The 12,660-nt window shown below is 37.8% G+C and overlaps 1 protein-coding gene across 3 annotated transcripts; it reads right to left on the bottom strand.

The window, feature by feature from the left end:
* Positions 1-3,826: 3,826 nt before the first annotated feature.
* LOC131324261 (protein tesmin/TSO1-like CXC 2) lies at positions 3,827-12,423 on the bottom strand. Of its 3 annotated transcripts, none has more exons than XM_058356156.1 (10): positions 12,161-12,423; positions 9,303-9,463; positions 8,505-9,201; positions 7,123-7,604; positions 6,941-7,015; positions 5,611-5,791; positions 5,415-5,510; positions 5,254-5,320; positions 4,609-4,762; positions 3,827-4,353 (listed from the first exon to the last, which is right to left on the bottom strand). In XM_058356156.1, the coding sequence occupies exons 1-10, from the start codon at positions 12,278-12,280 to the stop codon at positions 3,999-4,001; spliced, it is 2,388 nt and encodes a 795-aa protein (XP_058212139.1). In that variant the 5' UTR covers positions 12,281-12,423; the 3' UTR covers positions 3,827-3,998. The 3 variants fall into 3 exon arrangements, with proteins under 3 accessions (XP_058212139.1, XP_058212138.1, XP_058212137.1); XM_058356155.1 differs by having other exon boundaries at positions 3,827-4,356; XM_058356154.1 differs by having other exon boundaries at positions 4,603-4,762.
* Between the last annotated feature and the right edge of the window lie 237 nt (positions 12,424-12,660).

The raw sequence follows: 12,660 nt of genomic DNA on the forward strand, positions 1-12,660 counted from the left end.
TGTGTTACATGTATTTCTATAAAGTCTAAACAAACATCACAATCAATACTTTTAGGTTGATAGTACCTTTCTTAATTATGGATTTTAGATGAAGAGTAGAAAACAAAACCCATGGTGAATGCAAACTAGCAAAACCTAAAACAAAAGGAAAGAATTTGTTGTGTAGATCACATTCAAGTATTCAACTACCCATAGTGGCTATTATATTGGAAACTCAAACTCTGTAGTTGATAAGTTACTCCATAAATCCTTCAACTAATATTACTCTCGGCACTACATAGTCATCCCACCACACCTATGTCAAAACCGAATTAAACAAAAGTCTCACCTTGGGTTAGAAGCGCTAAAAGAATATGCTTAGCCCCGTCAAGCGGCTATTATATTGAAAAACTCAAACTCTCAGTATTTATTTTTTAGGAAGGATAAAAGAGTAATTCTACACACCAACTTACCTAGACAATTGTTGACTGGGTAAGTGGTGGAGGACCCTTATACACAAGCACACAACAATCTAGACTTCCAATGTGGGAGGCAGCCCAACACCAAGCACTCACTTACTCAGGGATTTAGTCGAGGTCCTTGTAAGACGGTCCGAACACTATGAATTACGAAGGAAAAAAAAAACACTGAACACTCACTTACCCATTAAACCAATCACTTTTGTGGTACCATTATTTTATTTGTTTTCAACTTCTCCTGATGGATAATTGATACCAATGCCGAAAACCAAATAAGCTATTTTGTAACCATAAGATCGGGTTAGATCATTTCCTTTCCTTTCCTCTCGCATGTGAAGCTTTCGATTTACTTTGTACACTTCATTTTTTTATAATCACATTTTTTTTTAAAAAAATTTAGTGTTGAAAGTATTTTTTTTTTGCTAAAAAATAAAAAAAAGAATATAATTATAAAAAAATAGAGTATAAAAATCAATGCGCTCGAAAAAATGGCATAAATACATACGCGTGAATTGAAGCTTCGACTGTATTCCCCATGCTTTGTTTCTTTACTTGTCAAAGTAAACTATGTTAGCCCAAGGTTTATTACGGTTGGTTGATTTGCTCTCAGTTCACACAATTAATCAGAGAGTTTGATTCTTAAAATAAGGTCGTGAAAAATGAAATTTCTTGAAAATATCATAGTCCCGGCATAGATGGTTTGTCTTTGACTGGATTGGAGAGGGAATCAATCAAAATGCGCATAAGCTGACCCGAACACTCCAGATTGGCAAAAACAAGAAAACAGTACTTGATGTTACCCCACACCAGGAATATGCCATTCTTTCAACACAAACTCTAGCTGGCCTCTCACCGACACGTTGCTCTCTCTCTCTCTCTCTCATTATTGAGTGCTGAAATAGTAGATGGGCAGCATTTCTTCTGAATGGTCCATACTCCATCGTCTTGACTCTTGAGACTGAGAAAAAAAAACCCCATTAATAATAGCAACACCATTATTAATCACTCCTCAAATGCCCAACACCCCTTCGACCAACCTCCTAATTACTAACAACTACTCCTATGTAAAACGAAAATCAATAGATTAGTAGCTAGGGGTCGAGCGGGAGAGAGATTTCAGCTCCCATTCCCTCTGATTTGGAGACTTTGTATAGTTCATATTAGACCCACGAAGATAGTTCAAATCGATTATTTTGTAGACTTTTTTGAACTACAGTATTATTACCTCCATGTAAAAAAAACAAATTTGATTGGACATCAATCAATAGATATGCTAACTATTCACCCTTTTACGAGAGAAATATGACAAGATTTACACTTTTGCAAGATTTTTTTTGTGATTACAGCTAATCGATCTCCTTATTAAGGGCTCCGCTTTTGCAAGAAAAACAAAACGATTCTACAAGGAAAAAATAAGATGGAATCTTACTTTTCTTGCAAAAGTGTGAACTAGAATTAACTTTTTAGTGTCTTCTAACGGGAAAAAAAAATTCTTTATGCCCCCCTCAAGTGCAAATCCTGGTTTCGCCGTATACATGTCCGGTCAAATTTTCTTTTTGCGAGAACGCACCTTTTTTTTTTTTTACGAAATCTGCAAGGCGATGAACAATTTGGGTCATGAGATGGGTCTACAAAGTCTTGGAAATTCAGGGACCAGCTGAGGGGATCCGGACGCTATGGCATATGGGTCCTTGCCAAAAAGATCCAAATGAAGTTTTTGTTTCATAGTGGAGAAGTCAGGGTATTACAGCCTTTGAAAAGATAGAGAAAGAAAGTTGATAGGATTTGCATCATTACCATCATTGTGCTGGGTTATGTGGAAGCAAGTGAAAATTTTGGGAAGCAAACTGAGCCCACATGACTGTTGGACTTGTAAAAAGGTCATGGGCCTACATATTCTTGCCCATGTGAAGCTGTGTGCCTCTTTTGCCCTTTTTGCTAGATAGGCTTTGTAGCATTTTGTTGTTCTTATGTAGCGGCTGATGTAGACTTTTGGGGGTGACAAAATAGTGTGCTACTGCTACCCTACTAATTGGTCCTCTTGAAGGTAATTGGCCGAACTGACAACACATTATCTAAACCCAGGATTGCCGGGTAGTCACTTGGCAATCAAGAGCCTCAACAAGTCTTTGGTCGGGGTTTGAATTCTAGTAATTAATATTAAGTTAGTTTATGCAGAGCTTTCTTCAACTTTAATTGAACCACTGCTTTTCTACGGTGGGATTGACCTCTCGGATAAGTCAATGTAGTAGTACTGAAGCAAAAGCACTGATGTGAGTTGCACCATTAGATTTCCATGAAGTCTGTGGTTCAAGCTCATACAAAATCATGTAAGCATTTTCTGATTGTACTAACAATAAAGCAAGTTCATTCTCGTGCCAAAAGTCATGCCGAAGCTAGATTTTGGCATCAAGATCGAACCAATCCTCTCCTGTCTTATGCAACGTCATTTTTGGTGCCAAATTTGACTTCGAAATTGGTAAATCCTCAACTTAGCCACATCAATCAAGTCACTTGACACGTACATAAAAAAAGAAAAGAAAGAGATTTACTATATTTAATTCAATGATCTAAATTTGAAATTACGCCAAAATTACACCGAATTGGATTGCTATTTTTTGAATTTTTGACACCACAACAAAATGAAAAGAAAGTACCTTTGGCAATGTCATTTTGACATCTCAAAAGTGGACTTGCTCTAAACATGCTAGTCTACCACCGTCCTATGAGGAGGTTGGGGGACCAAAGACCAAAACAAACCGAAAGGAAAGGGGGAAAACCCTAAGCTAGAAGCCTAGAACTATAGTTTGCCTTGAAAATTAAGCAAACGTGGGCCATTGGATTATGGGTGTTCATTGATCACTTTTGATGGTTATAATGAAAGCTATCATTGGTTACTCAATTATCTTCATACATGACTTGGCGCCTGTTTCTTTTTCTCTTTATCATCAGGAAAGTTTTGGGTTTTTTTTTATTATTTTTTATTTTTTATAGTACTCCAGTATTAAACTATTTCATATGCCGGAACATGGGCTCAACCCAGTCCATTTCACAGGCAATGTCATATGTCCTAGTTGTAAAGAAATTCACAAGGCAGTCCGGTGGTCAAGACTTGAGACTAAGAGATTTGCTCCCTTCTAAGATCTCAGGTTCAAAATCTTTAGGTTCTATCAACTTCTTTGAAGCTAGTCCATATAGAGCTTTGCTCTGGCTTTAAATGGAGCCCCGCTAGTGGACTGTGTGTTTGGTCCCACATGATTAGTTGTGCGCGTCATCTGACCCAGACATTTGGTTATCCCGAAAAAAAAACATGACAAGATCCTACTGGAGGGGTAGAAGGGCAAATTTAACAAATGACAAAATTCACATGAACAACCATTGGAAAGCAGTTATTCATTATGAGAACCACAATATTGTTGTTTTACAAGAACATAAGATAACACATTCTGAAATAACATACAACTAAGAACATCAAAACTTATTACTACAATAAAGATGAAAAAGAATTTCACCTAAAGTTTGCGTTGAACGGACAGAGCCTTAGTCCTTGGGGGTGAGACAAGGAAATGAAGGAATGGATTGCAGAATTAGCTTCCGGCTGCTCCTCCGACTAGGGGTTGACCCAAAGTCACAGTGAGGAGGAGAGACTCTCTTACTATTTGGAGAGCCGGATTTGATGCCACCATTGCCAATAGGAGAGCAGTTCCCTTGAAGAATCTCCGGCATTTCGTCTTCCTCGATTGCTGGGATTTGCTTCTCAAACTTATGCTGAGGTTGCAAAAAATTCGGCATTCCAAACCTTTGGGAAGTATAAGACCCAGAAGAGGATCCGATAGAAAGGAAAGAAGATCGAAGTGGTTTGTTCTTGTAGGAAAATGGTAACTGAAGAGATGCCCTGGAGCACACAAAAAGACAAAATAATCAAAATCAGATTACTTACGCAGAAAATTACGAGTGCCAACAACTACTCTTTCTGTCCTAGTCCATAATTCCATTTTGGGGTGTCCAAAATTGTTAGTCCTCTTTGAAAAGTCAGGGCATATGGAAGATTAACTAATGCCTTTCGATTTAAATTTGAACGCGCTTAAGTTGGAAATTCCCAAAATTGATTAAGATTATGGGCCGGAGGGATTACTAAACTTACATGTACCTGCTTTGGAAAGGTGTTGCGGGAAGAGTAGAATCTGGATTCTGTTCAATAGCGTTTGGGCTGAATCTTTTCCGTAGATTTTCATTCACGACACTCTTTTCACATGTTTCTGTTTCTTCTTCCAGTTCAGTTTCCGCTCCTACTAAGGTAGATCCTGAATTCCAACGACAAAGTAAGGTTTAAAACTAAAAGCACCACCAAATGCATGCTTGCATGAAAATCCAATCTGCAACTATATACAAAAGATAGTAGAAAATACAGCAAGTAGGAAAGAATACAGAGTTAACGAAAGGAAAGCTTAAAATACCGTGTTTGGATGGACGTTTGAGAATTTGTTTTTTGGTTACGGAAAAAAAAAACTTGTGTAGTTGGTTTTTGAAACTTGTTTTCAATGATTTTACTTTGAAAACTATCCATTTCTTAGAAGCACTTTTCATATTCTTGAAATCCACTCCACTTAGAAATGAATTACAAATAAAAAGGACTCCATGTTTGTGTTATCCAATTCAGTTTTAAGTCTAACGCAAAACTGATTCTTCAAAACCAAACAGGGAAGGATTTCAAAGTACCAGAAAATTTAAAGATACACTTGGCCAAGAAAAAAAAAAACATAAAGATATTTCATCAAAGTCATGCTATGCTCACCGTCTTTTCTCCCGAATGCATTTTTACACCCTTCACATCTGCAGTTAATCGAGCATCCAACGCCACCCTTCCCAAGAAAAAACACCGTTTGCGAATAAGATAATAAATAACAACAAGAACATATAGAATGGACAAAGCAAAAGAGAGGCTTCTAAAAAAACCTGGTAACATTCACAGTATTTCTTTAAGCAACCAGATTTCTTGCAATTGCATCCCCTTTTATGCCTTGCTGAAGCTGGAGTCTTACTTGAGTCATCCTGACAGAAAGAAAAGAAAAAAAAACGCGACTAAGTGATCTATAGCACATCAAAAATCACAAGGCAAGTACAATGCAAGGTTGGAAAATGGCTTTCTAACCCCAATTTCAGGAACAGAATCAGAGCTCCTGATCACTTTTGGAGCAAATGCAAGCGGGTTGCGCGATTCAATCTGTTTGCGAGTTTCAAGGACCGTAGCTTCATGAATAGGCTTGTTGAAGCAGTCTTGACATGAGCATGGCTCCACACAATAGACACCGGCAGCAAAGCATTCACAATAACTGCATTGGGAAAGGTCAACAGGTAAACCATGACCATAACTTCATTGTGTGGCTTTTGTTTTACATGTGTTTTCAAGGTATAAGGTCATCAACGGGCATTGTTTATTTGGTCGGTGAGGATACAATTTTACAACAGTTTTCGAATTGGGTTGACACCTTTACTTCTATGGACTCTCTTTTTGCATTTTCTATTTGTTGAGTACCGTTTTCCAATTGTGTATTTAGAATTAGGGCTTCGCCATGATGCTAGTTGATCCATTGGAGCTAGATAGACAAAAATGTATCTCCAAACTGAACAACTACCATACTGAAAGGAATGCCAGGTAATGACCAACCATTGGTGTTTAGGAGATCTAAGTTTTGGCATTGAATTGAAGTGGCCGTCCTCATAGTCGAACCCCTAACTTAGAGGTTGATAGGCATAGGCTGAGTTATTGACCATCGAACCTGAGCAAACCCCTAAATTTTCAAAAAATCAGTGACTGAGTAAAATACAATCACGTTCCATTATATGATTCACGATTTCATTGAATGACCTTTATTCATATTTATACTTTTTTTTTTGGATAAATAAGTTGAGACTCCCAGTTGGCCTAACACCACATTTTAATCCTAGTAATTATGCCAATGCACAACATACAAGACATTGTCAATCTATCACACATAAGGTGATATGTGAAAGAAAGGAAAAACTTTCTATCAACCTGCCATGGTAACTTTCCAAGTTCTCCTATATTTGCTACAATTTGGAAATTTACTTATTTTGGTTCCAAATTTGATGCTCTCAAACATAACATGATATATAGCACCACTATGTGAATGGATGAAAACTTAATCTAAAACTTCTTTATGCAAATTATTTCTAGCAGTTGAAGAGAAGAGCTTTATATCAGATTTCTCACAAAATTTTCAACTTCTGGAGCCATCTTTCTGAAACAAACCAGAACAAGGGACAGGCTTGAATGAAGTAACTAGCTCAAAAGCTAACAAGTAGCTCAGATTTGCTAACCCCCCTTCCCCCCCCCCCCCGCCCCCCCCCCCTTCCAAAAAAAAAAAGTAATAAACAAGTAAGACGGTATAGAATGATGCCGGTAAGTGACTAGAAAGCATAAACCATGTAGTGGCAACATAAAGAATGCAAGAACTTACAGTTTCAAACATTTTGATTTCTTACAGTTACAGCGCTTACAGCTCTCAGTCTCTCCAGCATTTTCAAGTCTACGCCTGAAAATCAAATTTAATCATTGATACACAAAATCTTATCCAACCAAAAGGAAAATGTTGTGCAATAAGTATAAAATAAAAAGATAACTCAAGTAGACTGCACGTGCCTTTTCTTTTTTGGACTACCCTGACTAATCTCTTCACCAGCTACATATCCAGATGCTGGAGAAGCATCTTCTGTACCACGAGATTGAGTATCAGGATCACCTCTATTTCTTTCCATAGTTGTCACTGCTAGAGATTTATTTAGAGGTTCTTGACCAGTATTCCAAGAATGAAAAGAGCCAGTGGAGCTAGGATCACTTATCAGACGATTTTCAGTAGTCAAAGTTTCGTGGCTGAAAACATTGTGATCCTTTGAAGTTCTTGCAAGAGCATTTAAATGCAACCCAATTCCAGGTACAATGCAGCGGGAAGAACCATTGTTGGTAGGAACCAGCTGCTTATCGTTGGACTCAATATTGACTTCAGATTGGGCTAATAGGGGGGAGCCAGAACTTGAACCATCTTCTATACGCTTTCTGCGAGTTCCAACCATTTCAAAAACTAGACAGCGCCTTCTCATACCACGATGTAAACCAGAAAAATCCTATACAGAAATAGAGAAAACCAGGTCAGGGAAATTACAAATTAAGAAGATTTGTCAAATATATTATCTAGTCAGTCTTTGTTACTTTCAAAAGTAAATAAGAAGAACATGACAACATCATCAATTTACAGTAAATCAATAAGCTCGAAATTAAGAAGGATGGATCAAGCACCCAGGATTGGATGCACCACAGTCTGCAACAGGAAAAGCGGGTAGGTGTAGTTATAATATTCCTCCACTTTTTAGTTGGCAAAACCTATAGTATGTCTTCCGCTTCAAACTTATCAAGGCATGCAGTGTCATCAATGAGTTGTACTCAATTGCCAACATAAAGCTCTACACCTTGGGGATGCTAACTGTGATAAAGGAAAATAACTACCACAGAAAAGTTGAATTCAAAGCAGAAACTATTTTCTAAGTTTTCTCTTTTTAGGCTCATAGCTGTACATCATGTGTCAAGTGTTAAATGTGAGCGGTGATGTTTAGAGTCATGTAAAGAGTCCCAACTACTTGTATATACAAACATTTGTATACGTAATAAATTTTGTGTTTCCTCCGCTACGTGTGTACTCAACAGGTTAAACCAATTAGCTACACATGCAGATTAATGAGCAATTGAGCATATAATACAAGTAAATGCCAAACCGAGGACCAAGTTAGGCCTCCGTGGTTCCTAAAACATAGCTTTGTTTGCTCAACTAAGCAAACATAGCATGCATCAGAGGTTGAGAACTAGCATGCATCTGAACCCGAGTGGCTAATCAACACCTAATTATTATTGAAATCTAAATTCATCAACATACAGGTAAAGATTGAACGAGAAAAATGGACCATAAATAGTTAATGGGGCATGGGACAACTACCCTATTAGCAAACAGCAACTGGTGTGAAAAATCTCACCTCGTTATCAAATTGTTCGCTTGGCTCCCCATCCATGCATGTATTTAGAGAAGTACCAGCAAGAATGTCTCCAGTTGCTTCTAATTCCTTTAGATGCCCTTCTTCTCCAACGTGAGAGGGAGGATTTTCTGAGTCACTGTCTTCAACCACAGTAGGACAAACAGTTTGTGTTTTCTGTAAACCATTAATTTCATAGTGCGAGAACTCTGATACAAGAGAAGTAGATAACCTCATTCGAGAATCCGATGGCTCCTGGAAAGGGCCATTAAAAGACTCTGTCCCGTTGGGCGAATCAAATATTAACAAATCGGTAGCATCAGAAATCAAGCTCTCCCAATCGCATCCAGCCCCTTCTTTATTTTGCTCAATGTTTCTTTTCCTCTCTAAATGGCCCTCACTTCCTACAAAACCACTTCTAGAGATCTCATGGACAAATGTTTCTGTGGTTCCAATGCCACGATGAGGCATCGTGCTACAATCAGGGCTACGACAACTATTGTTTACAGTTTGTGAGACCTCAATTGCAAGATTCGAACATTCATAAGTTGGATCAACAAAAGCTTCAACCATGCTACTCCCAGGATCAAAACTTCGCTCATCGGAGTTATGAGCAACATCTATACCCCCGTCAACGTTATCTACTTTGCTCCCATTATCAGAAGAAAACTCAGGTTTCGATGGATCTGAGAAACTATGCCTGAAATGAGACAGTAACCTTTAACAAACTGCTAACAAAGAGGAACAAAGTAATTTAGTGGAACGTTTCAGGAACTATTTGAAGGAAGAATGATTAGATACCTTCTTAAGAATCGAGATTCCTTGAGGGAACTGATATGTGGTGAAGTGAAAATAGATGGAAGCGATGAAAAACTAAACGAGTTGAATGTCTGACTAATACGAAGAGACTTAACCGACTTGATAGGAGAAAGGTTGCTGATATAGTTAAACACAGGAGAATCCTGCAATTGGACAAAAAGAAAGAGCAGCATAAGACAAAGGGGCTAACAAATAAATCCATGCAGTGCATAATCTGAGTACCTGAATCTAACATGTAAATCAACTCCCATGTACAAGTATATATATGTATCTGAATCTAAAATTCGAGGAACCAAGCAACAGAGATGAATTAAGTCTACAAAAGGTAGACAACAAGATAGTTTTCACAGAATCCACAACGAAGATATGTTTTTCTATGAAGAGTGAAAAAAATATGAAAAACTGACATAAATAGGAGGGGCAATATGGATGGAAAATATGCAGATCAAAATTTCGCAGTATGCTTTGCACTTCATCCATATACACAATGATGAACGAAAATCAAGAAGCCTTCCCGTCAAATTGCAATTACTGCACCTTAAGAAATTAATGAAATGATGCGGATGCATATTGCAATTTCTCAATAGTCAAGAGAATATGGGTGGCAACTCGTGTTTGAATTATCTGAGGATGGAAGGGATGAATGACCAATTTCAAAATCATGTTACTCCAACTTACACCTCATCAAGCAATATAAAAGAGACGAGCTTCTCAAAAAAATGTGTGCTTAGCCTTAGCAAGGTGTAATCCACACCTTGGAATCACAATTGTAATTGAATGCCAACAGAAATTTAACCTAATGTGGCTTCCAATACCAACTTCGAAGGCATGACCTAATGCCGTTGGTTATAAAGTTTGTTAAAATCAGAAAAAAAGATCCTTTTGATAAGTAAATAAAACTAGTGCAAACAAATGAAAACTCTCATATACGAATGAAAAAAAATTCAGAAGGAAAAACGAGGATGTAGTAAACAATTCAAAACAACACAAGTGCTTAGACCAGTCGGAGATTCGTGGAAACCCCTAGCTTAATGACGACAAAGCCACAATCACAAAGTGAGGGAGATCTCCGCTTGGTTATCAAATTTCTAAGATTAAAGCAACCTAGGAACTGAAATAACCAATGTTCGTGAGAAAGTTCAAGTGTACGTCTGTTGAATAACTAGAAGTTACCAAAATCAACAAAAACCAAACCCTAAATTCTATTGACCACCAAAATCAAACAAAAATATTCAGGCCAAAACACACGCGAAGCCCTCTGACACAGAGTCAAAATCCTGCATAAACGTCAGAAAGTCACAAAATACCCCCAAAACTAGCAAATCAAACCCCTTATTCCAACAGTAACAAAATTGAACCAAATAAAAAACTAAAAACTTCCAAAGTCACCAAATGAAGTGTGTACCCGATTAATTGGAGCACTATAAGCGCAACCCACCAGAAAAAGTAGCAGAATTTTGGTACTAAACCAAATCCAACCCATAATATCAAAGAACTAAAACCCAGTACTAAAAACTTTCAGAATGAAACAAACCCGGTACTAAAAACTTTCAAAGACACCAAACAAAGCACGAATCAGAAAAATTGAAGCAGTGCATGTAAACCAACTTGACGAAGATCAAAAAAGATGCACACTTTTGGGACTAAATCAAATCAAACCCCTAATTGACCAAAATTAACCAACAAATTTTGTTGAAGTGTTAACTGTTAACCATTTCATGTACCAAACCGACCACCAAAAAACATGCAAAGTCACAAAAACAACCCCCAAACCTGCATATCTAACCCTTAATTCCCAAAATAAACCAAAACCCAGGTACTAAAAAGTTCCAAGCTGACCAAAAAAAGATCAAATCACAGAAATTGCAGCACTCTAAGTAAAACCCACAGATTAAGATCGAAAACGATGCAGACTTTTGGTAATAAACCAAATCCAACCCTAATTCACACAAAAAAAAATTGATAGGCCCTAATTCACAAAAATTAACAAACAAGTTTTTCAAGGTGTTTCACCCAAATGAACCAAACCCAGTACTGAATACTTTCAAAGACACCAAATAAAGCACGAATCAGACAAAATTGAAGCAATACATGTTAACCCACTTGACGAAGATCCAAAAAGATGCACACTTTGGGACTAAATCATATCAAACCCCTAATTGACCAAAATCAACCAACAAATTTATCTACGTGTTCACCATTTCATAAACCCAACCGACCACTAACAAACTTGCAAAGTCACAAATCAAACCCTTAATTCCCTAAATTAACCAAAACCCAACTACTAAAAAGTTCCAAATTGACTCCAAAAAAAAGTTCAAATAAGATAAATTGCAGCACTCCAAGTAAAACCCACTCTTTAAGATCGGAAAAGATGCAGACCTTTGGTACTAAACCAAATCCAACCCCTAATTGACTAAAATTAACCTACAAAATTTTCAAGGTGTTCACCCAAATGAACCAAACCCAGTACTAAAAACCTGCAAAGACACCAAACAAAGCACGAATCAAGAAAATTGAAGCAGTGCATGTAAACCCACTAGACGAAGATCATAAAAGATGCACACTTTTGGGACTAAATCAAATCAAATCCCTAATTGACCAAAAGTAACCAACAAATTTGTCAAAGTGACCACCAAAAACATGCAAAGTCACAAAACAACCACCAAACCTGCAAATCAAACCCTTAATTCACCAAAATGAACCAAAACCCAGGTACCAAAAAGGTTCCAAATTGACCAAAAAAAGATCAAATCACACAAGTTGCAGCACTCCAAGTAAAACCCACTTGACTAAGATCGGAAAAGATGCAGACTTTGGGGACCAAATGGTCAAATCACCTCGAAGTTGGAGACGGAGGTAGTGATCCGGTTCCTCTCTGGTGTGTCCATGACAGGACCTCCTCTTCCACTTGCCTCACTCTCACTTTTTCTCTCTAACTTCTCTCCCTCCTCTCCCATATCTCTCTCTCTCTCTCTCTCTCTCTCTCTCTCTCTCTCTCTCTCCTGGAGCCTGGAGCCTGTGGAGTGATGAGATTCAAGAAGGAGCGGGAAAAGCGGGGTGGGAGGAGATTTTCTCGTGGTGATAAAAACTCCACCACACCCGACCCTACAAACCCAAAACCTCTCACAGATATAGAGGGAAAACAAACAAACAATTGAAAAGCAAAGGTAACGTAAACTTTAATGGTTAAATTTCATTAGTATCCTCTAGATTTTAGTCAAATCACACTGGGTATCCCCTTATTCTCTGAAATCATAGTGAAACCCCTTGTATGTTTTTTCTTAAACCGAAGGCTAGGGATGGCAATTCTGCCGAAACCGTTGGTTATCCAAACCGT

Source organism: Rhododendron vialii, chromosome 4a (genome assembly GCF_030253575.1).
Source record: "Rhododendron vialii isolate Sample 1 chromosome 4a, ASM3025357v1".
In the NCBI taxonomy this organism is placed as follows: Eukaryota; Viridiplantae; Streptophyta; class Magnoliopsida; order Ericales; family Ericaceae; genus Rhododendron; species Rhododendron vialii.